Raw genomic sequence first — 25,997 nt, forward strand, 5'->3', positions numbered from 1 at the left:
GGGGCTCCAGAGATGGGTGAGCTCCCCCACTGGGCCTTGGGGGTGGCCCAGCCGGGGAGCTGTTTCCCGTGTTCCCCACACCGGCAGTAACAGTTCGGAGGTTCTGCATGCCACCCTGATGGCCGGCACCATCGGCACAAAGCTGGCACGGGCCGGTGCTGGGGCACCCCGAGGACTCACCCTGGGGGGGGGGGGGGACAGAGCCTGGGATAGCCCAGCACGGCCCCCGCCTCACACTGCCATGCCACTGCTCACCAGCCCAGGTGCTGCCGCTTCTTCATGTCTCCTTTCTGCAGGCTGAGACTTGTGGCCACCCCTTCGTGAGGCGGTCACCTGTCTAGAACTGCCAGCCAAAGGAAATCGTGAGCTCCATCTCAATGAAAAATGAACTTTCTGTGCTTTGTCAACGTCGCCGTGGAAGCCCCCCACCCCCAGGCCTGGTGAGTCGCCAGGGCGCTGACTGGTGTGAGCCGAGCTCTGCCGGCCGGCCCTGAGCTATTGTGATGAATGAGGGCGCAGGTCAGAGGGCTCCGCACCCTGGGCAGACGCCTCGTTTATCTAGCCTCGGCAACAACTCCAGGGGAGCACCGTGGGACTCCATGTCACCCCAGCACTGAAAGCGGCAGTCCCATGCTTGGTGCCCAGTCTCTAGCACAGGCGCCCAGGTTGCTCCTGGGACAAAGCACACGCCAGCCGATGCCTTTTGCTCTTCACTCATCTCTGCATTTCCTGCTAAGCTGCCTGGGGTTGGTGTCACTCCAAGTGTCAGAAATAACTGAGCACATCCCCTCCCCAGTGAATTTTCCAAGGGCCAGGAGCTCAAATGAGTCTTAGGGAACTGACTAGGTTTGGCCCACAGCCCCTGGATGGTCAGTGGTGAGGATGGGGCCTTAGGGGCTGGTCAGAGAGAGGCTGCCTCCTGCATCACCTGCAACCTCCAGGATGGTCTACTGCAGGTCTCAAGGCTGGTGGTGAGCAGAGTGCCTGGGCCTCACTGTTCATGGGCCGACAAGGCCATGGAGGCCCTCCTTGTCCACCTGCTGGAGCTCCTTGTTACTGAGCTGCACGGGTGCTTCTATCTGCCCAGAGGGGCTCTGGGCCTGGATGCTGTACACACCACACAGAGTGCCTCTCCACATTTAGGAGTGCTCAGAAAGGACAGGCTTGTGCAGCTGAGTAAGGTAACTGGGGTTAGCCAGAAGGCACGAGGACTTGTGTCTAACGAGTGGATACTACAACCTCAACACACGGAAACAAGGCTTTCTCCGTGTATCAGAAGGGGAAACTGAGGCTTCAGGGTGTGCTGTATGTCACTGGGGCCCTGGTTAGTGATGGGAGCCAGGGGGAGTCTGACACAGCCACTAAGACTTGCACACAGCACAGTGAATCCTCCCAGGCCGGAGCTAGTCTGGAGGACACCTCCTACATTTCCTCGGAAATGGCTTATACATTTTTTCTGATGATAATACATGTTCATACAAACAAAAACAGAAAGGCTTCCTAGTTTCACTTAGCCTGGGGCAGCCTGTGCTCCTCCCTGGGGCCTCTTGCATGGTGACTGCCTCCTGGCAGGCCCGACTGGGCAAGCAGTCAGGATATGGGCCCTGTGACCATGAACCCTGTGTGTGCACAGCATCTGGTGATGCCTGCCATGCAGGGGCCAAGGCTGGGAGCAGCTAAGCGTGGTCACTGGTTCCGTCTAACCTCCCATGCAAAGCCATGACAGTGTTGGTGTACTTTCCCTGTAGTTTTAAAATGGAGAAAAGCTCCATTTTGTTATCTTTCAAGTCAACTGATTGGAACTTATTTGTGAGGTATAAAATTGTTTACACCACTTTTCTCCAAGGATGGACAGACTACTTTAAGAAGCAGTCAGGCCCTCTGCTCTGGCATCCCCCTTTCGGGTAGCTGTACCTCCCCAGGCAGGGCCTCCCCTCATGAGCAGCCATATATATCTGGACTCAAGGAAGGGTGACAGCCAGGTGAGAACAGCCCAATGCTCTGCATGCCAACCAGGAACTCATGCCAACCTCCTAGACCAGATCTGCTGGACCCCACCCCACAGGCCAGGTCTGAGGAACTTACCTGGGGCCCACTTGGGTTTGTTCCCCTCAGGGCAGTGATCTGTCTTGTTGCCTGCTTTCCATCCACCCTGCTTCAGCCCAGTCTGCTCCTCCCCCAGGGATCTGCCACCCTCTGATCCCCTGGGTACATTCATTCTTCCCTCATCTGGGGCTCCTCCCAGTGCCAACACATTGGCTTTGGTCTGTTTCTGTAGCTCAAGTCCACATGATGCCTGTGGTTTCTGGGTTCTGAGCATCCCAGCTAGTTCAGGGGCAGCATGCTACTCACCCACCTATCAAGGTACCACAGGGGGTCCAGATCAGAAGCCAGACTGACCTGCAGCGACTCACCTTGTTGTTGCCAAGGGTGACCAAATGCTGAGCTCCAGCCCTGATGGCTGCCGCCCCCCACCTGTGCTGCAGGGCCCCTGTGGCCCCCAGGGACAGACACCACAGACAGGACAGTGGTCTCATGTCCTCCGGCCTTTGGTGACAGGTTGCTCTCCACAGGACGAGGACCTGAAGTTTCTAAAAGGACTTGCTTTGTGTCCTGTCCTATCCTGTGCTGACTGGGTGGGACTCCAGTGGGCTGGGCAGGCCATGCCTACAGTACCTCCTGGGACCAGTCCTGTGGGAAGCTCCCAGCTCACTGGAGGGATCCCTAGGCCCAGGGGTCGGGAGCCTCTTAGAGCTACTGTGATGGATATTCCTGATCTTTTGTATGATGATCATCCTAACAATGCAAGTCAACAGCTTTAAAAAGCAAAACAAGGGGCGCCTGGGTGGCGCAGTCGGTTAAGCGTCAGACTTCAGCCAGGTCACAATCTCGCGGTCCCTGAGTTCGAGCCCAGCGTCAGGCTCTGGGCTGATGGCTCAGAGCCTGGAGCCTGTTTCCGATTCTGTGTCTCCCTCTCTCTCTGCCCCTCCCCCGTTCATGCTCTGTCTCTCTCTGTCCCAAAAATAAATAAACGTTGAAAAAAAAAATAAAATAAAATAAAAAGCAAAACAAGAATACATCTGAATGTTTCAGTGAAAAATACGTCAGGCCATTCTGCCACACTCAGATTAATAAATTACAACCTGGGCCTTCAGGTTTGGAGAGGGGAAAAAAAAAGGACCTTTCAAATTAGTGTTGACTTTTTTTTTTTTTTTTTTTAAAAACAGAATGCCCTGCGTTGGATCTGTATCAACTAACAAAAACTCGATTTGTCCTTCTGTCAACTATATTAATTACCTTAACAAGTTTGTACATCCCATTTCTACACATTTTTCTGCTGGAATTTTTACATGATTACACAATGGCAGTGCTTCCAGGGCGCGGAATATGAGCGGATGCAGCCGGGATGTCCTCCCTAGGACCTGTGAGCACCACGCCAGGGCCCAAGGCGTCACGGCCTCGGGGTGTTCCCCGCCATATACCAGCTGGTGCCAGGAGCTCTGTCATTCAGGCAGGCCTCTTGGAGCCCCCACAAACTCAGCTCCCCGTGGGCTTCTTTCTGAGAGATACAGCAGCAGCAGGACACCACAGGATCAGCTTGTCAGAGATTTCCAACTGGAAACAAATTCCAACTGGAATGTTCTCAGATAAGAAATTGCAAGGGGAAACCAATGGCAAGAAAGAGCAGGTCCCTGGAGGGTCAAAAAGCTTGAGGCAGGGTCTCTGGGGTGCCTGGCCCCCTGGGTCCTGTTGGTCCCACAGACACCTCCAAACTGCCCAACCCCATCTTATGAAAAGTTCAAATGAGCAGTGAGGCACGAGGCAGGAAATCACTTCCTCCTGATCTCAGGCAGGCTCAGGGTGGCTTCTCAGAAGGTGCTGCTGAACTGAACAGAGCTGGGAAAGTGCCTATAAACTGCACTCCCAGGCAAGCACTGGTCAATGACCTATTCACCACGGTTTCTACCATGGCCAAGATACTGCCTGGGTTCTTTCCAAGTGAGCACACCAGACCATTTGCTTTGCTGCCCCAAACACTAGCAGCCATGAGGAGCAGAAACACACACTTTGAGCCACTACTGACCCCTGTGGGGGAGAGGAGGCTGTGCCTTGAGAAGAAATGAGGCCTCTGGTAGAGGTAAGTGGGTGGCCCCAGGAGGAATCCTCCCAGGCCTCAGGCTTGGAGCTCAAGCCAAAACCAGCACTCAGGCTTTCGACCCACTCCCCGGCCCCAGGCTTCGGCTGCCAGCCCCAGGAGATGCCTCCGGACTCTCTCTAATCAGAATAGTCAAGAAACAAGGAAATGGCTTAGACAATCAGAAACGCCAAGTGTGGCTGCAGGCAAAGACAACGTGTTAAGCCCACTCTTGCCTCTATGAGGCAAAGAAGTAACACAAAGTAATCCCAAGCAGAGCAGGGGCCAGGCAGGCTTGCAGGGTTAGCCAGCACTTCCCTCTTAACCCCGTGCACAGTTGCAGGGCTGCGGACTGGTGTGCAGAGAGGAGCGGAGCTTAGCTGACCCAGCTGTCCCTCCTCACCGCATGGGCAGGGGGGCACCCTGTGGAGGACAGCACAAGCTAGGCCTGTCCTGGGCAGTTTGCACGAGTAGCAGCAGCGGCAGGAGGACAACAGGAGCTGGCTGGGATACCGAGGCTGCGGAAGGCAGTGTGTACATGTATTCCCAGGGGGCTAATTGTCCTTTGGTTTGACGATAAACCAAATCCTGAATGGGGCATGATTCACGGCCCGGAGGGCGTGGCTGGCAGGGCGTGGTTGGCGTGCGCTGGGCCTTACCTGCCACAGCTCCAGGCACATGGGCATGCCCGGCTTGGCATCTGCCTCCGGCTTCAGGGTGCACACTGACGTCTTGGATGGCATCTCCAGAATCTGAACCTGACAGTAAGAAAACAAGTTGATTTGGGCCGGCGCCAAGTCTAGCCTGTGCTATACAAACAAGAGACTTTTAAGGCGATTAGCCAAGGCTGCTGCGAGTTTCTGTCTGCTCCCCGTAGGAACCTAGGAGCCGAGCCTCCTAATTAGGCCGCACAGGCTCGTGGGCTTGGGCACTGCCGGGTGTTGCAAAACTCACGCGTCATTCCTGAGTGACCGGCATGTCCCTCTAACCAGCATCACCACCTGGCAGCCGCCTCCGGCCTCTCCCGATTTTACCTTTTCACTGAGTGGGAGGCTTGCTTGGCACTGACTCAGTTTGCCCATTCGCCTGATCTCTGCTTCCTTCTCTTTCCTGGTGTGGGTTTTCATGTGAACAACTCTGAACCATCACAGGAGCATCAAACGGTTTACAGAAGTTCCCTGTGTAGGGAACATGTGGAGACCACCAGTAAGCCTAGGAAATGAACATGGTGTGCACCAGTGGGAACTCTATTTGGAGCCTGGCCGTTCCCAGCACCCCTCACCTCTATACTGGGCATCACAGTGGTGTTTTGTGTCACTAGGCCCTCCTGCGCCTGGGCTGGAAGGTGTGCCTTTTTGGTCCACATAGCCAGGTCATACTCAGGCCCTGGCTCACCATTGACCTGACATGGGCCAGACTCTGCCCCACACCATCTGGAGGGGACAGCTGCAGCCACAAGGAGCAGGCTTGGGTGCTAGAGTACCACAGACCAGAATTGGGTCCCCAGCCATCTGCATCCCTAGTGTCTCACCTCCCTCATCCACCACACAGGGACAATGACGCCCCCTCCTGTGGTGCTTGGAAGTGGAGGCGATTCTGCAACGTAGGTCCACCACTCCATGATGGGGAGGCTCCACTGTACAGATAATGTCACGACAACGTGCAGTCATCACGGAGTCACACATAATCCCTTGTCAACAAGAGGATATCCTCCGGTTTGCAGATGAAGAATCTGAGGTGCAGAGGGGTTAGGGGCGTTGAAAGGACAGGTGGCCTGCTCTCTGATGCCTAGTGAACTGGAGGTGTGTGGGTCTGGGCTGGGCTGCTTCACTAAGCCACAAGGGAGAATGAGCCCAGGGTCTGGGATTAAGTCACGAGTATGAATTCCAGATCTGCTACATGCATGCTGGGTCCATGCAAGGGGACACCGCAGGCAGTGGTACCAGAAAGCCAGTGTACAGCCTGGTCCTCTCAGCTGCAGGCCCATGTGGGGGCGCCACCCCCACAGGCTGCAGCTGTGGGTACCTTTTGGGCAGGGCTCTCGCCAGAGGCCCACACTGTATCCTAACATACAGGTTCCCCCACCCTCTGCAGGATCAGTGTTGCGCCTGCAGGATCGGTGTCCATGCCAGCCACTGTAGCCCTCACTGCCCACAAAAGAGACACAAAAGACTCTAAGTGATGTGAGAGGTTATTACTGTCGTGAAATAAGAGGATGCTAGAAGGAGACCCCTGGAACAGCAAAGATGCTCAAGGAGAAGCTCTAGCAAAATGGAAACAAATACAAGAAAGAAGTTGCACGGGGTGCCTGGGTGGCTCAGCCAGTTAAATGTCCAACTCTGGATTTCAGCTCAGGGCATGATCTCAGTTTGTAGGTTCAAGCTCTGTGTTAGGCTCTGCACGGACAGTTTCAGGGCCTGCTTGGGATTCTCTCTCTCCCCGTCTCCGTCTGCACCTCCCCAGCTCTCTCTCTCTCTCTCTCTCTCAAAATAAATGGAGGAAGCAGAAGTCACCGGACGCACAGCCTGCACAGGCCTGCACTCTGGATGGCCTGGCATAAGAGCCCACAGGTACAGTGAGGGATGGCCTATCCCAATTTGTGGGCCCAGGAAGACTCCTCTGGTGGCAGAGTGGAGGGGCATGAAGATAAGGGGATCAGGTAGCAGTGAGTCACCCAGCAAGCCTGCTCTAAGAGGAAAGGGAGAAAACCAGGATAGCCCTGAAGCCTGAGCTAGGTGCTGTGGAAGGAAGTGTGAGTGGCAGAACCCACAGCCATATCCCGGGTGCAGGGGAGCAAGGAGCCCAGGACCTGAGGACCAGGGCAGGCCCAGGGGCCTCCGTGATTCTGAAGTGGAGCTCTGGGCTCTGGCAAAAGCCTGGATGCCTGTGCCCAGAGCCTCCTACAGACACCAGTGTGCTTTCCATCTGGCACTCAACTGCAACTTTTATTTCCAGAAGGTAAAATGTTTGGTTTGGGCAAGTGTGGCCACCCAGACGGCCAAGCGGGGTGGGAGCACGTCCTCCCCAGGCATTGTCTGGGCATAGGCCAATGATGCTTTTCCAGACAGATTCAGTCCAGGCAGATTCCACGTGGGAACATGGAAAACAACCATTTTCCCAGAATATACGAGGTCCCCAAACTGGCTGTTCCTGAAAAACATAGATGCCTCCTGCACTGACAAATGGAGAACCAGCAAGTCAGTTAAAAACAGCATCAAGCTGGGGCGCCTGGGTGGCTCAGTCGGTTGAGCGTCTGACTTCGGCTCAGGTCATGATCTCACGGTCAGTGAGTTCAAGCCCCGCATCAGGATCTGTGCTGACAGCTCAGAGCCTGGAGCCTGCTTCAGATTCTGTGTCTCCCGCTCTCTGCCCCTCCCCCGCTCATGCTGTGTCTCTCTGTCAAAAATAAATAAAACTTAAAAACAAAAACAAAAACAGCATCAAGCAGGAGATGCGGGGTCTCGGGGGCCAGGCCCAGGAGAGGGACAAGCAGCCAGGAAGACTTGGGGTGGCTGAGAAGTGGAGGACAGCCTAGGGCACCCCCCACCTGAGCAGGAAGGGCTGGCTCAGCCCGGGCTGGGTTCTGAAGTGCGCAGCACATGAGCAAGGCTTGGCGCTGCCTGGCCCCGGCTGTCCGGGAGGAAGCACAGCCCTCTCTTTTCACATTAATAAAACTTTTAACAGGTTTTTGGCAAATTGGCAAGAAAAGTGTATGTAGCTCCTAATTGGTGATTTAAACGCAATCATGAACAAATAAATGCCTGTTCCTATCTCATTATTTATGAACTGAATCTGCTTTAAGACAAACGAGTCTTCTTGGGTGGGGGCCAAACCTCACTGTGTGCACGCGGCCTCGGGTCCCTGCGCAGCGCTGCCTGCTGCACTGCCTCTTGGGGCCAGCAGGGGACAAGGAGCCAGGAGGCTCCCTCCCCTTGTACGTGTGCACACCCCAGCCCTCCCTGCCCATACTCAGAGCCCCTGACCCCCTACACTCGGCCCGGCCCTTGAGCAGCCATGCCCCGACACTCACCAGGCCTGTCTGGTTGCTGCTTCTGGGTTTTTTTCTTCAATTTCCTTTCAGCTCCCCAAAATCTGGCACCTCCACCCATACCCACATCTTCCACCTTACCCTCCCACCCTTGCATCCCACCATCTGTTCCCATGTCCTGGGCATTGCTTCCCATGGTGGGCTCTGCCTCTTCTGCCTCTGGGGGTGTGGACATGCTGTCTAGCCTGCCCAGCTCCCTGTCACCAACTACTGCTAGCTGTTCTGGCCGGAGCCCCATATGATGGTGACTTCCGAGGCTCCATCACGCCCACCCGAAGCCCCATTCCCTGAGTTCCTCTGCTCACCTGTGCCCCCTATACTGAGCTTACTGCCCTGGTACCAGTCTTTGCCCCCAGCATCCCACATCTGACTGAGGTCTCTCATGCCAGGACCCAGTTCAGCTCCCCAGAAGGCCTCCCTCCCCTGCTGCCCTGGCTCCGACGCCCAGACTTCCATAAGGCCTCAGTTTCTCTCCCACCACCTCCTGCTAGCCTGCCTGGGACATCCCCCCATGTGTGTCTCCTCCTAAGTCCTCTGAGGACCTGTCTGAGCAGTCTCTCCCCTGACATTCGCCCATCCCGTGCCATATGGTACTGGGTGCTGGGGCCTCCCTTCCTGACTCTCACCACTGGACACCTCACAGGAAGCCAGGTCAAGGCCCCTGGAGCTGTGATCCAGCAGACAGACCTAGACCCACCACTCTGTGGGGTTCTGTGGTGGGCACAGTGTTCCTGTAACAGGTGCTTAGGATGAGCATATGTGTTTAGGGAAACCAAGTGCCAGCAGCTTGTGGAGCCAGGGGCACCACATGGGCTGGTGCTCACCTCGTCACTGCCTCTCCCCGGCATGGCCAGCATCCAGTGCCTCTGACCCCTGGCCAGGACGGTGCTCCTGCAGAAGCCCATGCTCTCCAGGCGCATGGAGTCCACGACAGCGTTTCTGCCCTCCGCCAGGTCCCATAGGCACAGCTTCAGGTCCCTGCCCTGACTGCCAGACCAAGAGGAGACAGAACGTGAGCCTCCCAGGTGAGCAGACTGGGTGTCCCACCTGGACGAGCATGCCAGGGCCAGCCTGACGCCGAAGGCAGGCAGGGGACACTTTCCAGAGAGGGACCTAGAAGGCCTCAATTATCTGGCTGGGTAACTGCAGCCAAGGAAGGGCTTTGCATCCAAGATGCCTGATGCCTCACACATTCATGGGTCGTCCCAGAGGTGCACTATGAACCCAGGCCCAGGGAACCTCATGGCCCCTGCCCCAAGCCCAGCCTCCCGCGCCCTTTCTGCCACTCCCTATGCTGCCAAAGCATGAGTTCACTCTCTTCCTTCTGTTTGTGAATGAACTTTGACAACCCAGCAATCCCACCCTCACGAATTCTCCCAAGTGAATTTAAAACCTATATTCACATAAAAGCCCATACACAAATGTTTACAGAAGCTCTGTTCATAACTGCCCGAGCCAAACCAGAAACAACCCTTCAACAGGAGACTGAGAAACCAGTGATGCATCCACACCACAGAATTCCACTCAGCAACAGACAGGGACAAACTGGGGCACATGCAACCACCTGTAGGAACATCTGCTAAGTGAGGGGAGCCAGAGCTTAAAGGCCACCTTCTGTACGATTCCCCTGGTGGGGCGTTCTCTGTGTGTGTGGTGGGGGGGGAGCATGATGGCATGTGGAGGACTAGGGGTACCACCTACAGGGGGTGCACAGAGGCCCTGCAGCGTGCTGACCGCCCTGTGTGGCCCTGGGGTGGCCCTACGTGATTGTGGGCATCGTCAAGCCCACAGGACGAGTCCACAAAGAACAGACTTCGGTATGTACACATTTAGAAAACAGCCAGGGTGTCAGGGTCCCAAGACAAACTGCAGACTATGACAAATGTATGACACAATGTGACCAAGGGGAAGGGCACCCAGGAGCCGACCTGCAGGATGTTGGAGAAGCGTGTCGACTCGATACTGAAAAGTTAAAGGAAAAACACCTTTACAAAGACACAGGACTCTAGTTGTCAGTCTGTATCCTAACCCTCAAACGGCTCAGCCTTGGCACACAGCAGGGCTGCCCACCTGTCCTTGAGGCCTTCACAGCCACTGGTGGGTGACTCCCAAGCCCACCACCTTCTACAATTACAAGGTGCTATCCCACAGGAAGAACGGACTTTCGCCTCCCCATTGCTCTGGACTTACACATTCCTGTGTTACTCAGTGGGTTGTCATCTACACTTCTCACTATTTATTTTTGTGCTAAACCATCCCAGATCAGCCAATGGGACCCCCTTCAAGCTGGCTCAGAGTCCTTCTGACACGTGTCCATCAGCAAGATATTCCAGACCTAGTATCATTTCTCCAAGGGACCCTTGTTCCTTTCAGTGCAGAGAGATATTTGCAAACCAAGATCTGGATGCTGGTGTTGTTCACTGTTGTGAGGTGCTGCCACCACCAGGCCCTCTCAGCAGACAGAGCCAGGAAATACACACACACACACAGCTCACTCACACACGCAAACACCTCCCCACACACAAAGACTCACACAGGCGAACATATTTCACACACGTACCTCACACATGCAAATACCTCATATACACACTCACACATGCAAAATACCTCATACACACACTCACACATGTGAAATACCTCATACACACACTCACACATGCAAACATACCTCACATACATACAGACTCACACACGCAAACATACCTCACACACACTCACACATGCAAACATATCTCACGCAGACTCATACATGCAAACATACCTCACACACACATACACGGATTCACACATGCAAACATACCACACACATGCAAATACCTCACGTGCACACACACACGCAAACATACCTCACACACACAGACTCACATATGCAAACATACCACATACACACACACACGCAAACATACCTCACACACACACACACACACACACCTCACACACACTCAGACTCACACAGACTCACACACGCAAACATACCTCACACACACACATGCAAACATATCTCACACACACACTCACACACACAAACATACCTCACACCCACCCACAGACTCACACACAAATGTACCACACACACACAGACTCGCACACGCAAACATACCTCACAGACACACACACATACACACACACACACAAACATACCACACACACAGTCACACATGCAAGCATACCACACACACACACACACGCAAACATACCACACATACAGACTCACACATGCAAACATACCTCACACACACAAACACGCACACTCACACATGCAAACATACACACACGAGAATTTCTGTGTCTATCTTTGTGTATATATTTTCAAAATGCCACAAGTTCATGCTGATGCCCTGAAGCTTCTTCCTCCCCACCTCCTCCTTCTCAGGTTTGTGACTTCCTTCTCTGACCCATGAAAAATCTGCCTCCCATTTTTCCTCAAGATATTTACTGCCACGCTCCCCCAACAAGCTTGGTTGCATGATGCAGCCAGTCTCCCAACCTCCCCAGCCACTCTGAGACCTCGCCCCCATCACCCTGGTTCTCTGGCCACTGGGCATGCCACTCCAACATCCCTGCCTGGAAGCCACTCCCCACTACCTACTTCCTCAACTGCCCACGTCACTGAACTTGGAGGGGAAACAAGGGCAGGGAGGACAAGACCACCGGGTATCCAAATGGAAACAAAGAATGCTCATCCATACCGACAGGCAATTCCAAATGAAGTGTGGGCAAAAAGAAACAAGAGTGAAGCTCCAGCCATAAGGGAAAGATGGCAGATTTGATTCCATTTCAATGGCTAACTTCTGCTCATTAAAGACACCAGTAAGTGAGTGCAAACTGTAAGCCACCATGTGGAGAAGTAACTGGTGATATAAAAATATCAACCATATCCAGAATATAAAAAGAACTCTCAGTAAGAAAAAGGTAGTCAATCCAATAAAGAAATGCACATTTAAGGAAGACTTTGTCCCAGTGGCTAACGAAGCAGAAGAGGGCTGGCTCATTAAGTGGTCAGGAAAATGCAAATGAGGCCACACCAGAAGCTCCCAGGCCCCAGGGGGCAGTGGAAGGGTGGGATCACCTACTGCACTGGGGACAGCCTGCCACCTTCTGAGCAGCCCAACATGTGCACACCCTGTGGCCCGGACGGCCCACCTCTGGGTATAGGGTCCCACCTGCAGACACGGCACACCTGGCACCAGGAGACCCAGATGGGACTCTTTCTTTTTAAGATTTTTTTTCTTCTCTTTTCTTTTTTTTTTTAAGTAGGCTCCATGCCCAGCATGGAGCCCAATGAGGGGCTTGTGCTCACACAACCCTGAGATCAAGACCTAAGCTGAGATCAAGAGTTGGACGCTTAACTGCCACCCAGGTACCCCAGATAGGAGCCTTCTTAAGTGTCATTCTCAGCCCCAAGTGGACAACCGAGATCTCTACTGACAGTAGAATGGTAAACAATCCACATCCAGTGGAATACCACACAGGAAAAAACCCACACAATGCACTGTGTAGCATGATGGTGGATCTCACAATGTAAAGCTGAATAGAAGAAGTCATATACAGAGGAAGCTGTTCTGTATGGCTCCATTTTTTTAAGTAGAGAAAAAATTAGACATGACGACTCTATGCATTTTGGAAATGCACATTCAGATGATACAGTGAGAATAAGGTGCAAGGGGCTGCCTCCCGAGGCCAGGAGCGGGGCAGACATCATGCCCGGCAGTGTTGTGTTTCCGGACTGGAGTGGTTACCCAGGTGTCCACTCTGTAATAACACAACAGTCTGTAAACATGTTATATGCACTTTTCTCTAAGTATGCACAATTCGCAATGAAAAAGGGAGGAAACAAATCCACCCAGGTGGCTGTCACTGGCACAGGTGTGCTCTCAGGCACGCAGGCGGCAACTAACTCTCAGCCTGGCTCCCAGCTTTCTGTCCTCTGGCCTCCCCTTGACATGAAAGTGTACCTTCCTTTCTCAAGGGCCACTTTAGAGAGACTTGGCTCCAAACACAGCTGGGTGCACGGCCTCTAGTGCAACGTAAATGCACCTGGGCATTCCAAGTACCTGCACAGTCTGTGCTGTGGACCTCCTGACCCACGGGCCCCCTGCCCAGAGCAGGACCACCGCCGTGCCATCCAGGTTGGAAGGGGAGGTACCATCAATATTTATTCCCCACACAGCATCAGGCCAGCTCAGGGAGCAGAACTCAGGGCCAGGAGTTCCCTGAGAACAGCCCAAGGTATCTGGGCCCTGGAGGAGCAGGAGACCCCAAAGGGTCTAAGGCCTCAGCTGAAAACTCAAGAGGAACGTTTACAAATAGGAACTTCCAGTGCAAGTGGGGTATTTGGACGCAACATCTATTCTGAGGATCAGGGAAAGACCACAACTGTATGGAGGGCCTTCCCTACCAACTGGAGATGGGGGCAAGCTTGGCCAGGGAGGGGGCAAGGTGCCGCAACGGCCCTGCAAGCACATACATCCGGGGCCACTGCCCTTCCAGATACCTCCAGTCTGTCAGGCACCTGCAAGCCACCTTCAGGGTGGTGGGAACGGCATGTCTGGCACAAAAGTGCTTTGAAGATGGGTGGGGGCCTGACAGGCCTCCTCCTCTGGGGACTGGGAACCATGGTACCCAGATGTCTGGGCTCCAAATCTAGAGAAGGAACACAGACCTGCCCTGGAGGGCATTCAGGAAAGTTTCACTTAAACTTGATAGACATAAACTCATTCTCTTACCCACCTGCCCCTTCCTGCTGCCTCTTGGCCCACCTCTCACCTGGAGTCCCCAAGCTGGTACCTCCACAAAGCTGTGGTGGCAGTGCCAGAACACAGCCCCTCTGGGCTCTGCTGCCCGGCCTCCATCCCTCACAGCCCCCATGACACGCACAGGCTGGGCCTGCAGTGGCTTTGGCACACGCAGTTTCTTCTACCAGGAGTGCCAGACCCCACCTTGCTCTCGCCATCCCATCTCACCCTGCACTGGTCAGCCCAAATGCCATGGACCTGGGTGCCTGTGTGGCACTGTCAGTGCCCCTAGGGGTGGCCACACTGAGGGTTTGGAGCACAGCCCCAGTCAGTGGGTAGGCATTAGGTTTAGGCTTTGCACCACCCTGGTGACCAGTCCTAGCCACCTCGTGGGAAGGTGGCCACCCATCAAAGCAGCCGCTGTGACACCAGAGCCCTGGGGAAGGAAAGCTGAGGCTCCTCTAAGGAGATGCCTTGGGCTCAGCCATTGAGCCCCCAGCTCTTGCCCCTGGAGAGGCCTGCTCAGGCCAGGGAGGTGTGGGGCTGTAGACAGAGCTGCTTTCTGTGTTCATCATCTCAGTGGGCACCTGCCTGGACAGCGCAGTGGTCACAGATGCTGCAGTGATGGGCACCCAGCCCACCTACAGTCTCAGGGCAGACCAAGGGCAGAGGTCACACTGCTCTGCACTGGGAGGGGCTGCCTGGCAGCTGGGGGAAACCCCAAGAGCCTCTACTGGCAAGCTCTTGGCCCCTGGTGAACGCCACAGCTTAACTCCTTTGGGACTGCACTCACCGCCACCAAGACCCACCTGAGGAGCTGGTGCCCTTGGGGCAATGAATGCAGCCAGGTTACACACTGGCCCCGATGGCCGTCCAGGGTAGCAACCGCCCTCCGTGTCTGCAGGCTCCAGATGTGCACCAGCCCACTCAGGGATCTGTTCTGACAAGTGCAAGCACAGACTCAGGAAGAGGCGTCAGTGGAGGACATTCCCAGCATGCTCTGTAGGGCTGGCTTGGAAACCACCCAGCTGGTGGACCAGACATTCTGTTGTTGGGTTTTCGTTTAGGTGATGGCTGTACATGTGAACTAAGGGTAAAAGTGGCACAGTGCTCCTTTTCCAAGGATGGTGGGCAGAGAGTCCCTCAGGCAGAGTCTACTTCTCTGGAGAGGAATGGGGGAGCTCCATCGACACTGTAAACTGGATGGTGTCTATAACAGAGAGGGCATGTTCCTACCTCCTCCGAGGGGGGCGGGCCCAAGGGACAGCTTGTCGAGTAGGCTCTGAAAGGGCAGTCTGCCCGAGTGATGGGCAGCCTGAGCCCTTCACTAGGACCCCCAACTGAGCGCCGGGCTCGTTGCTAGCCCACCACCTTCTGAATTCACCCTGGGCTAACCCCTGGGGTTAGGTTGGGACCGCAGCTACTCACCCTGAGAGGAGGAGCGGCTGCCCCTGCCCTTCGGCTCCTCCGAAGAAATGCAGCGCATGTACTGCCGACTGGGTACCTCGGAGGACAAACCGCGGGTCTGGCGGTGGGAGCGGCGAGGCTGCCATACTGGGAGGAGGTGCAGTTACCTGGGGACCAAGGGAGGGTGTAAGTGACACACCTGTCATCCTTCAGGAAGGTAGTCAGTAGGAGTCCCCCTGGATGCTGCCCACCCCCTTCAGCCTGTCTTCCATCCTGCCTATTGGCCTCTACACTCAAATGGCATCACCGTGGCCCCAACCTATACTGTCTCTGGGTGGGCACCATGGCACCCACACCCTTCTGAGGCCACTCTTACCCTCAGTGTCCTGCGTAGAGCCAGCCACTGGCCTCCAGGCCTCCCTGTCCACCCACCGGCTGTAACCTCTGGCTCCCTGGACCCCACTGGCTGCAGCAGCACTGCTCTAGCCAGGGAAGACTCCTTCTCACTTGGGCTCTCCACACACCCAGTCTCATCTCTGGACCTAGCTGAATCCTGCAAATTCAGTCTCCCTCCTCCCTCACGAGGCCCATCTCCTCTCCTCCCTGCAACGGGGCAAAGACATGCCGGGACATGCTGCCCACCTAGGCCCCGCAGCAAGCTTGTGAGAACAGGGGCCATGCTGGTCTGCTCCCCCCAGACCACAGTCCTGGCCAAGCACATAGCAGCTGCTCAGCAAGTGTATACTGAAGGGATGAACCAATGGACAGACAAGAGGTGTGTGGGGTCCCTGGGCAAGCAGGACCCAAAGATGGAGAGGGCCCTCTCCCTCACGTGTGCTAAAATACACCACCTGCTGGGTCCTGAAGGCCTGCACAACCACCCTTCGAGAAGGCAGCACCCCATTTACTGTTGGTGAAACTAGGGCAGAGACTGATCTGGTGAGCTGCCCCAGGCCACTCAGACCCAGGCCTGAAGTGGCATGCTGCCACAAAGGGGCAGAGTGGTTTGGGCACTGGTGTGTGGGCAAGGGGCAAGAGACTGAGTCACCTTGCTACTCCCCTGGAGGACTGATATCACAGATGAGTGACCCTTCCTCAAATCACTGGCCCTATGTTTAAAGCCTGCTGGGTCCCACCCACCTGAAAGAAGAAGCCTCCCTGTGTCCCCGCCTGAACCTGCCCCAGTGATGGTACAGGGGTGGTTGCTGGACCAGAAGTGACCTGCCCCAATGACCAAGGGGCAGGTCCCAGGCCAGGCTGAAGGTTGAAAGGGAAAGGCCAGGAGCAGACCGCTGGGGAACTGTAGTAACTTCATCAGGAGGGCCTCTCCTGCTGGGCTCTGAGACACTTCCCAACCTGCCCATCAGGGAGGAGGCCACCCGACCACTGCAGCAGCCACAGCCACAGCCACAGCCACAGCCACCAGAGGAATTGGGGCAGGGAAAAGGACAAGAGCAGAGAAGACAGCATTCCTCCAGGAGGGGGCTCTGGCCTATGCCAGAGGTTAGAGAGGGTTCTAGGCCAAGGACGGAGGAGGCCCATGCAGGAGAGGGCTGCAGGCTGAGGACAGGCAAATGCTCAGGCGCAGAGGCAAGAGAGGCATGGGTTTCTCCAGCAGATCAGTCCAGGCACTGCTTCATCCACACCCTTAACAGCGAAGCCCTGTGTACCTCCCCTCCTTGAAACCATCCCAGACCCTTTCGTTCTCTCTCTCCCATCAGAATAGAGCCAGGAGTAGCTTGATTAAGCAAAAGGTTCAAAACACCTAAGAAATGCCACCGTCAAGGCAGCTGGGGACTTGCAAACCAGGGGGCTCCAAGTCACCAAGGCAGCACAAGGCGGTCAGTGACCCGAGCCTCTGGAGACCACAGGAACCTGGGAAACACTGCACAGACCCGGCAGGAGGCCATTGCCAGCACCAGGCTGGCTGAGGCCTGGCCCATGTGAGGGCTGGAAGTAGGGCTGGGGGCTGAGATACTAATGACCCAGAGCAGAGACTACAGGGCCAGGGCCAAGAAGGGGCAGAAGCTTACCCTTAATGGTGAGAGACCCCAGGAAGCCACTCTACAGCTCCATCCTGCCTTCATCGAGGGGTTTCAAAGAGAAGGAAGGGGTCTCTCGGAATGTGCCTTACAAATAGCCAAATCCTTGTTTTCTTTCTTTCTTTCTTTCTTTCTTTCTTTCTTTCTTTCTTTCTTTCTTTCTTTCTTTCTCTCCTTCTCTCCTTCCTTCCTTCCTTCCTTCCTTCCTTCCTTCCTTCCTTCCTTCCTTCTTTCTTTCTTTCTTTCTTTCTTTCTTTCTTTCTTTCTTTCTTTCTTTTTTAGGGTTTTCACTCTAAAAGCCCCTCTCACCTTTGGCTGAAAACCAAATGACTCTTCTCAAACATAAGGACAGCCTCCTGTGGGCAGAAGAACCTGACCCCACACTGCTCCACAACCCATGGCCCCTGCTCTGCTGTGGGACAGGTAAGCTGCCTGGAGATGCTTCTGGGCTGGGGCTAAAACCCTGCTAGGCTACCCTCAAGCAGGTGGGCTTGGGACAAGTTCCGAGGAGCAGCTATTGGATCCTCAGAAGCTACTGACTGTCTGTGCTATGCCTGCTCTGCAAGAATAGCTGATCAGCTCCAGGATCTCAGATTTGGAAAAACCCAAGAATGGAGAACCCCGCTAATGCACATCAACCCACCAGAAAAGCCCTGGTCCCTAGGGGCTAGGGAGTGGGGAGCATTCCACCCCACAGTCCAGGCCTTGGAGTCCTACAGGCCACTTCTGTGCAGGTTCCCACGGTACAGTACCGACTTGCACACACACCATGTTCAAGCGCGTGCTTGCGTACATGCACAGGAGGCACACACATTCACATCCACTCACATATACATACACACGCATGCACATGCATGCACATACTCACACACACATTCATAGCACGGGAGCCTTGGGCAGTGCCAGCCGAAGCCCAGCCCACACTTGCCACCTGCCTGCGGCCTGATGGGAGTTTCCAGAACCTCACCAGCACAAGGCTCAGTCTGAGGTGATGAAATCAAGTTCTCCTCTATTGTTTCCCCAGAACTGCAGGGAACAAACCCGTCACGTTGTTACAACAACCAAAATGTTCAGGCCAAAATGATGCATCGGCAATTAAGGGCTCCATCATTTCAAGCAATTAAAATAAATGCTTTATTTGAAAACTAATTAATTCTAGCTACATATTTTTCCCATGACAATATCCTATGATTACTTGATTTATGACATCTAATTATTCTTTATTAATCTAATTGAGAATAATCGCGTTATCCTATCTTCCCTGGCACTGGGCCGCCCAGAGCGGAGGCCACAGCCCCTTGTGCAACACCAGTGCGTGATACCAGCCGCCCGCCGCTGCTTCGTTTCCCTGTTCTGTCACTTGTCTTTTCCTCCCAGAGGGCAAAGGAACATGAAACTTAATCCACTGAGCACAACTTCGGATTCTGCCTGCTCCTCGAGATGTCAAAGAGAGACACATTCTTTTCAAAATTAAAAAGAAAGACAATCTGACACAATTTGCGCAACTCTGACAGCCTTTCCAACTGATGTTATGAACCCCCCACTCCCCCACCCCCCTGAAAGCCCCTCAGGCCCTTGGCCCATGGATGGAGGATGACAGCGCCCCCCTACATCCCATCTTAGAAGCAGCAGTCTGGCAGGGCTTACATAGGGTCATCCACACAGAGAGGGGCCCCAGACCCTCCCTCCTGGTGTGGACAGCAGCAGGGGCAGGGGCGGGAGCAGGGTCCCACGCAGAAAGGCATCAGGGCTACATTTGGAACTTACTGTCCCACAAAGCCATGTGTACCTTGGGCAGGTGCAGCAGCCACAGGGACCCAAGGACGCCCCTCCTGGGGGGGTGTGCGCAGGAGAACACACACAACCTACCAGTGACTGGCAAACACAGAAGAGGCAGGGCCAGGGGAGAAGCTGGTACCCAAAGACCACGGGTCCCTACCTCTGTGTGCCCCACAGCCTAACCTGCAAACAGGTCCTACTCAGTCACAGAATCCTTTCCTTTTACTGCCCCAGAGCCACTGGTCCCAGAAGAAGCTTGGAATCAAAAACAGTATGAAGTGAGCCCAAGCAGGGGAGCCACCACCCAGAGATAGATACCCATGCACTGCTCTTGCCTGTCCCCGCCAACCGGGTCCTGCCTGCTTGGGAGTATAAGGACAGGCTACACAGGATGTTGGGAGTGCCTCAAAGAGGACCCCAAGTCCTCCCACACGTGTGCCTAGAACAGCTCCAGCAGCCCCAAGAGGCACTAAGAATTCCATAACCAGCACAGACTAGGGAAGCACTACTACCTGGCAGGATAGATGCCCACAAAACAACTAAAAATGCTAATAAAATAAAAAACCAAAATCTTCAGTACATCACTAAGCTGGTAAAAACAAACAACAACAACAACAGAAAAAGTTTAGAACCTTCACAGGCCCAACACTTCAGTGGAATTAAACCTAGTGAGGTCTGCGGAGCCCCCAGTTGGTGCCTGCCCTGAGGGAATTTGCTACATTAGTGACCCAGAATTCTGGTTCTCAAGCAAGGCCTCTGAATCGATGAAAGACAATGCTAGGGCTCTCCCAGAGTGGGCAATCTCATAGGAGTATCTCCATAAAGATGAGACCCCCACAAGGCTAAATTCTCAGTGTTAGACTGAACCAGAAGTAAACCTACAACCAGAGTTGCCAGAATAATGCCAGCTCCCAGGGTTTAGTCCTAATTTACACCACCTTGGGAGGTCCTCAAAACTTCAGTCTGTAAATGTCTCTCAGAAGGAGCCCACCTTCAACACCGGCCTGAATGAATTCATAGATAAAGCCCTATGAAATGCAAGTAATCAAAACTCATAGAAACAAAAAAGGAAAAATTGCACCATGAGTGAGAGCCATGAGAAACAACAAGAGGCAGAACTAGACCTCTAGTGCACAAAGCATTCAGGCATATAAAACAGGGATATTTAATGCTCTTAAAGAAATAAAAAGAGGGAGCTAAAACTCCAAGTTGAGAGCATAAAATCACCACTCAGATTTGAAAAAAGATCCAGGCAGGTGAAAGGTTGTTGGGAAACAGGAGATCTACATTGTGCCAAGGTATTACACTACAGATTATTTACTGATCACAGAAGGAGAATGTTCCTTAACAATGGAGACATCTGGCTGTCACCACCTTCACCATGAGATCGAAGCTGGCACCGCCAATTGTAAACAAACCAGCATCACTTATCTCCTGAGGTGATGCCAGAAGACACGGCACCATCCCTGTACATCTGTGCCAACAACCTGCAGAAAACAATCAGATACATCTAGATTATGGGATACTGGGCAAGATAACTAGCTCAGACTTATCATAAAGGTCAAGATCAAGAGAAAAAACAAGAGCAAAAAGCAGGGTGAGTGTTCTAAATTGAGAGACTAGAGGCATCGTGACCAAATCTAACAGGTGAACCTTGATTAGACTCTAGATCAAAAAAGGTGGGGGCTACCAAGGACATTTTGGTGACAAATGGGAAAATGCGAATATGGACTACAGATAATATGGAATTATTGTTAATTTTCTTGGGCAGCAGGACAGTGGTATTTTATGGAGAAGAATGTCCTTATTCTCAGGCAATGGTGTTGCAAGGGTGAAACATCATGATGTCTGCACATTGTTTTCAAATGTGGCAACATGTTAACAAGTGGTGAACACAAGTGAAGAGTATGCAAGTATTTACTCTGCTACACTTGCAGCTCTTCTGTAGGTTTACAATTATAAAAGCACTCTAGATGAGGGGAAGGAAGATAAATCTGCCCTGGACTCATAACCAGAGTAAGGAACACATAGATCAAGAAGAAAGCAAACAGCAAAAAGGAAAATAAGCGAAAGAATTTGAATAGATACTTCATAAGAAACATAAATGGCTAATAAACATATGAAAGAGATGTTTAACCTAATCTTGGAAATGCTTGTCAAAACCAGTGTGATAGAATTACACTCCTAGCAGATTAGCAAAAAATTAAACAATCTGTCAAATGTTGACTACAATGTGGGACAACTAGAAACCTTTACCATGCTACCGGCAGCATAAATTGAAAGAATCACTTTGGAAAACAATCTGGGATTAGTTTGCACACGTTATGATGCAACAGTCCCCTTTCTTAGATAAACACACTAAAGAAATTCTCACATGTGTACAAGGAGAGATTTGTAGAAGAATGTTCATAGCAATATTATGCATGCTAATAAAAACTAGAAACAACTCAAATGGCCCTCAACTGCAGAACAGGATAGAATTGATATATTCATACAATAGACTATTCCACAAAATTGAAACTGTATAAACTCCAGTCTCACATGGATGAAACTCAAAATCCTAATTCTCATCAAGAGACATTAAGGGTGTAAAAAATGAGGCTATAGACAGGGAGAAAATATTCATGACACATATCTGATGAAAAACCATACTCAGATTATAAAGTTAATAAGCAAAAGTTAAAGTGATTCTAAAAGGCTAAAATTAGAGATGGACAAAAGTATTTCAGGCAAAAGAAACTAAAAAAAGCAGGAGTTGAAATACAGATGTCAACAAAGTTGAATTTTAGCTGAGAAGCATTAGAATTGACAAACCCAGATACTTTCCAATACTGAAAGCTGCAATTCACAATGAATATATGATAGCTGTGAATATCTATGTGCTAAACAACAGAAACACTACCTTTATAAAACAGAAACTATAGGAAATGTAAAGAGTCACAGAAAAAACTCATCAATAATTGGAAAACATGATATACTACTACTCTCAGTACAAGTCATTATCAAGTGGATGATACTAAGTAAGGAGATAGAAGACTCCATGAGGTAAATATTATGGATCCATATGGAACTTTACACTCTGCTAACAGAGACTACATCTTCTTCTTAAGTGCACATGAACATGTGTAAAAATTGTATATTGGGTCACAAAGAAAATACCAGTAATTTCCATTAAAAAGAAATATTATAAACATATACTATAACCACAGCACAAACTAGAAATTAACAAAATAAAAACTAAAGTGTCCTAACTAAAACTTTAAAACCATTTATTAAACGTGGGGCGCCTGGGTGGCTCAGTCGGTTGAGCATCTGACTTTGGCTCAGGTCATGATCTCGCAGTTCGTGAGTTCGAGCCTCGTGTCGGGCTCTGTGCTGACAGCTCAGAGCCTGGAGCCTGCTTCTGATTCTGTGTCCCCCTCTCTCTCCACCCCTCCCCTGCTTGTGCTCTGTCTCTCTCTGTCTTTCAAAAATGAATAAACAAAATTTTTTTTAAACATTTATTAAACAATAGATTTTAGGTAAAAGGGGAAGTACTTAATACACAAATTTTAAAAATGACAATGAAAAACACTGTAAACCAGAATTCGTGAGATATATTTAAAGCTTTGACCAGAGGGAAAGTAGAGACCTGTATAACTTAGGAATATCATGCAAAAATAGTAAAATATTAGCAAACAAAATATAACATCAAATTAAAGAAATAATACATGATGACCAAGTGGAATTTATTCTTGAAATGCAAGGTTAGCTCAATTAGAAAATCCATTAATGTCATACAACATATTAATAAATCAGTGAGAAAAATCATATAATTATCTCCATAGATGCGAAAAAAAAGCCTTTGACAGTATTCAATACCTATTTAAAAAAATTTTTTTTTAACATTTATTTTTATTTTTGAGACAGAGAGAGACAGAGCATGAACGGGGGAGGGTCAGAGAGAGGGAGACACAGAATCTGAAACAGGCTCCAGGCTCTGAGCTGTCAGCACAGAGCCCGACGTGGGGCTCGAACTCACGGACCACGAGATCACGACCTGAGCCGAAGTCGGCCGCCCAACCAACTGAGCCACCCAGGCACCCTTCAATACCCATTTTTTACTAAAACACCTAACCAAATAGAAACTGACTAAAAATGACTAAAATACACACACACACACACACACACACACACACACACACACACACAATCCCCTCCTTAGTTCTACAGACATTACTTTATGAAGGAATACTGGAGGTATTTCCTCTAAGATCAGAATACCCAACATCTATACTACTATTCAACACTGCATTGGAGGTTTAAACCAATGCAATTAAATAAGAAAAATCAATTAAAGGCATATGACTTAGAAAAGAAAACATTAAATTATTTTCCAGATAACATGATGATATACATGAGACCCTCAGATAATCAAACATAAAATAGAGTCAAACATTAAAAAAGAAAAACTTTAGTATGGTAGCAGGAAAAAAAACTCACAAAGAGAACTCAATAGCTTCCTTATGCCCAAACAGTAACCTGTTAAAGAAAAGTCCATTCATAATACCAACTTAGAAGATAAAATACCTAATAAACTTAAAATTTTTTCCATGTCAAAAGAGATAAAATTCTAATATTTCTAAAATATACAGAAATCTTTGGGGCACCTGAGGGCTCAGTTGGGTAAGTGTCGAACTCTTGAGTTCAGCTCAGGTGATGATTTCAAGGTCATGAGATCAAGTGAGTCGGGCTCCATGCTAGGTGTAGAGCCTGCTTCAGATTCTCTCTCCCTATGACCCTCCCTTGCTCTCTCAAAAAATAAAATAAGATAAAATACATAGAAATCTTCAAAATTAAGTAAAGTCCAAAGACCAAATAGGCAAAAGACATGAATTCACATACACAAGAAATGAAAATGGCCCTTAAACATATAAAAAGATGCTTAACATCACTCATGCAGAAATGTAAATTGAAACTACTTTGACAGATTCTGGCCAGGATGCATAAGCTCACTATAGCCTTTCTCTCTCTGGCTGACCACAACTATAAAAACTCCAGACAAAATATGAGGAGCAATTACCTAAAAATTTTGAAAAGTGAACAATAGCAGACAGACTTTGGAGGCAAAACTTTGGAGAAGTGACCTGTATGGGGATAAGTTTTCTGTTTTTATTATTATGTCTTGAGGCACTGCCTTGAGGATAGGCCCAGCTTGCATAGCTGCCATGCAGCAGTGGCTAAAACTTAGACTAACAACTTTACAAAGAGTTTAAAGAATGTGAGAGGAAATCCCTGATGGTTTGTTTTCTCTCTCAGCACTGCCCCAAGAATGGGCCCCAGACATAGAACTGTGTGGGAGAAATGACTCTGAGAGAAACTTCTGTCTTTTTGGCCAGAGAGAGAATCCTGCAGGATGGAGTGTGAGTGGGGGGCAGGGGAGGGAGGGAGAATTGCAGAGAGGAAAGAGCTAAAGAAAAAGGTCTCTCAATTCTGTGAATGAACCCACAAAAGTCCCAGGCTCACTGCTGAGATTCATAAGCCTGGGACGGACCCAAAGGAACATCTCAAAAGGTTTGAAAATTGAAAAGAGATTAAAACCATAGCCCACAAAGGGCAAGACAGAATTGTGTGGCAATTCTAACTGGACTGACTGCCTGCTAATATAAAACTCAACATTCTCCAGAGGGCCCAAAGTAATACTCAACCAGGACATGTCTAGGATACAATACAAAATTATTCAACATACCAGGAACTAGGAAATGAGACCAGTTCTCATGGGAAGAGACAACTTATAGATGCCTACCTTGAGACGATTCAGATGTTGGGAGTATCATTAAGGATTCTAAAGCAACTTTTAGGATTATGCTCCATACAGCAAAGGTAAACACACTTGAAATGAACAGAAGTAAAGTTCTCAACAGAGAAATAGAATTTTTTTTTAGGGCCAATTTTTTTAGGGCACCTGGGTGGCTCAGTCAGTTAAGCGTCCAGCTCTTGATTTCAGCTCAGGTCATGATCTCACGGTGTGTGGGACTGATCCCTGTGCTGGGCTCCACACTGACAGAGCAGAGCCTGCTTGGGATTCTCTTTCTCCTCTCTCTCTGCCCCTCCCCTGGCTTGCATGCACGCTCTCTCCCTCTCTTAAATTAATAAATAAACATTTTTAAAAAGGTAGTTTTTTTTTAAAGGAAATGTCAAAACCAAATAATACAATAATCTGAAACAAAAAAATTCAATATGGAATGGGAGATGACAAAGGAAAGAGCCAATGAACATGAAGATTGATTAATAGAAATTATCCAATAAGAAGACAGAAAAGAAAACGATTGAAATAAACGATTAGAGCCTCAGTGACTTGTGAAATAACTGTAAAAGGTCTGACATTTGTGTCACTGAAGTCTGAGAAGAAGAGAAAGAAATGGAGCAGGAAAATTACTTGAATAAATCACTGCCTGAAATTTTACAAATTTGAGAAAAGACAAAAATTTATAGATCTAAGGACTCAATGAACCATAAGCAGGATAAAAACTACATTCAAACACATCATAATTAAACTGTTGAAAATAATAAAGAAAAATAACTCAACATTGATGACACATACATAGGGAAATAATAATCTGAATTAGTGTGGATTTCTCATCAGTAACCACAGAAGCCAGGAGACGGTGGGGTGTCTTTAAAGTATTAAAAGGAAAAAAAAAAAAACCCTCTATATCCAGTAAATTCTCTTTTGGGAATGAAGGCAAAAATATTCTCAGATGAAGGAAAACAAAGAGAATTTCTCACCAGCAGATATAGCCTAAAAGAAATACTAAATGAGGTTCTACAGCTCAAAAATAATGAGAACCAGAAAGAAATATGGGCCTTCA

General features: G+C 50.5%; 1 protein-coding gene across 2 annotated transcripts in view; it reads right to left on the reverse strand.

The window, feature by feature from the left end:
• Positions 1-25,997, reverse strand: part of GNB1L (G protein subunit beta 1 like) — a 67,973-nt gene that overhangs the window by 25,073 nt on the left and 16,903 nt on the right. For both annotated transcript variants that reach the window (XM_027049723.2, XM_015081817.3), the window contains 4 exons: positions 15,347-15,492; positions 14,728-14,853; positions 9,008-9,170; positions 4,795-4,893 (listed from right to left, as the gene is read on the reverse strand). In XM_027049723.2, coding sequence (XP_026905524.2) covers positions 4,795-4,893; positions 9,008-9,170; positions 14,728-14,853; positions 15,347-15,471 — 513 coding nt within the window. In that variant the 5' untranslated portion in view covers positions 15,472-15,492. The remainder of the gene's footprint in view (positions 1-4,794; positions 4,894-9,007; positions 9,171-14,727; positions 14,854-15,346; positions 15,493-25,997) is intronic.

This window comes from Acinonyx jubatus, chromosome D3 (assembly GCF_027475565.1).
Source record: "Acinonyx jubatus isolate Ajub_Pintada_27869175 chromosome D3, VMU_Ajub_asm_v1.0, whole genome shotgun sequence".
Classification (NCBI taxonomy): domain Eukaryota; kingdom Metazoa; phylum Chordata; class Mammalia; order Carnivora; family Felidae; genus Acinonyx; species Acinonyx jubatus.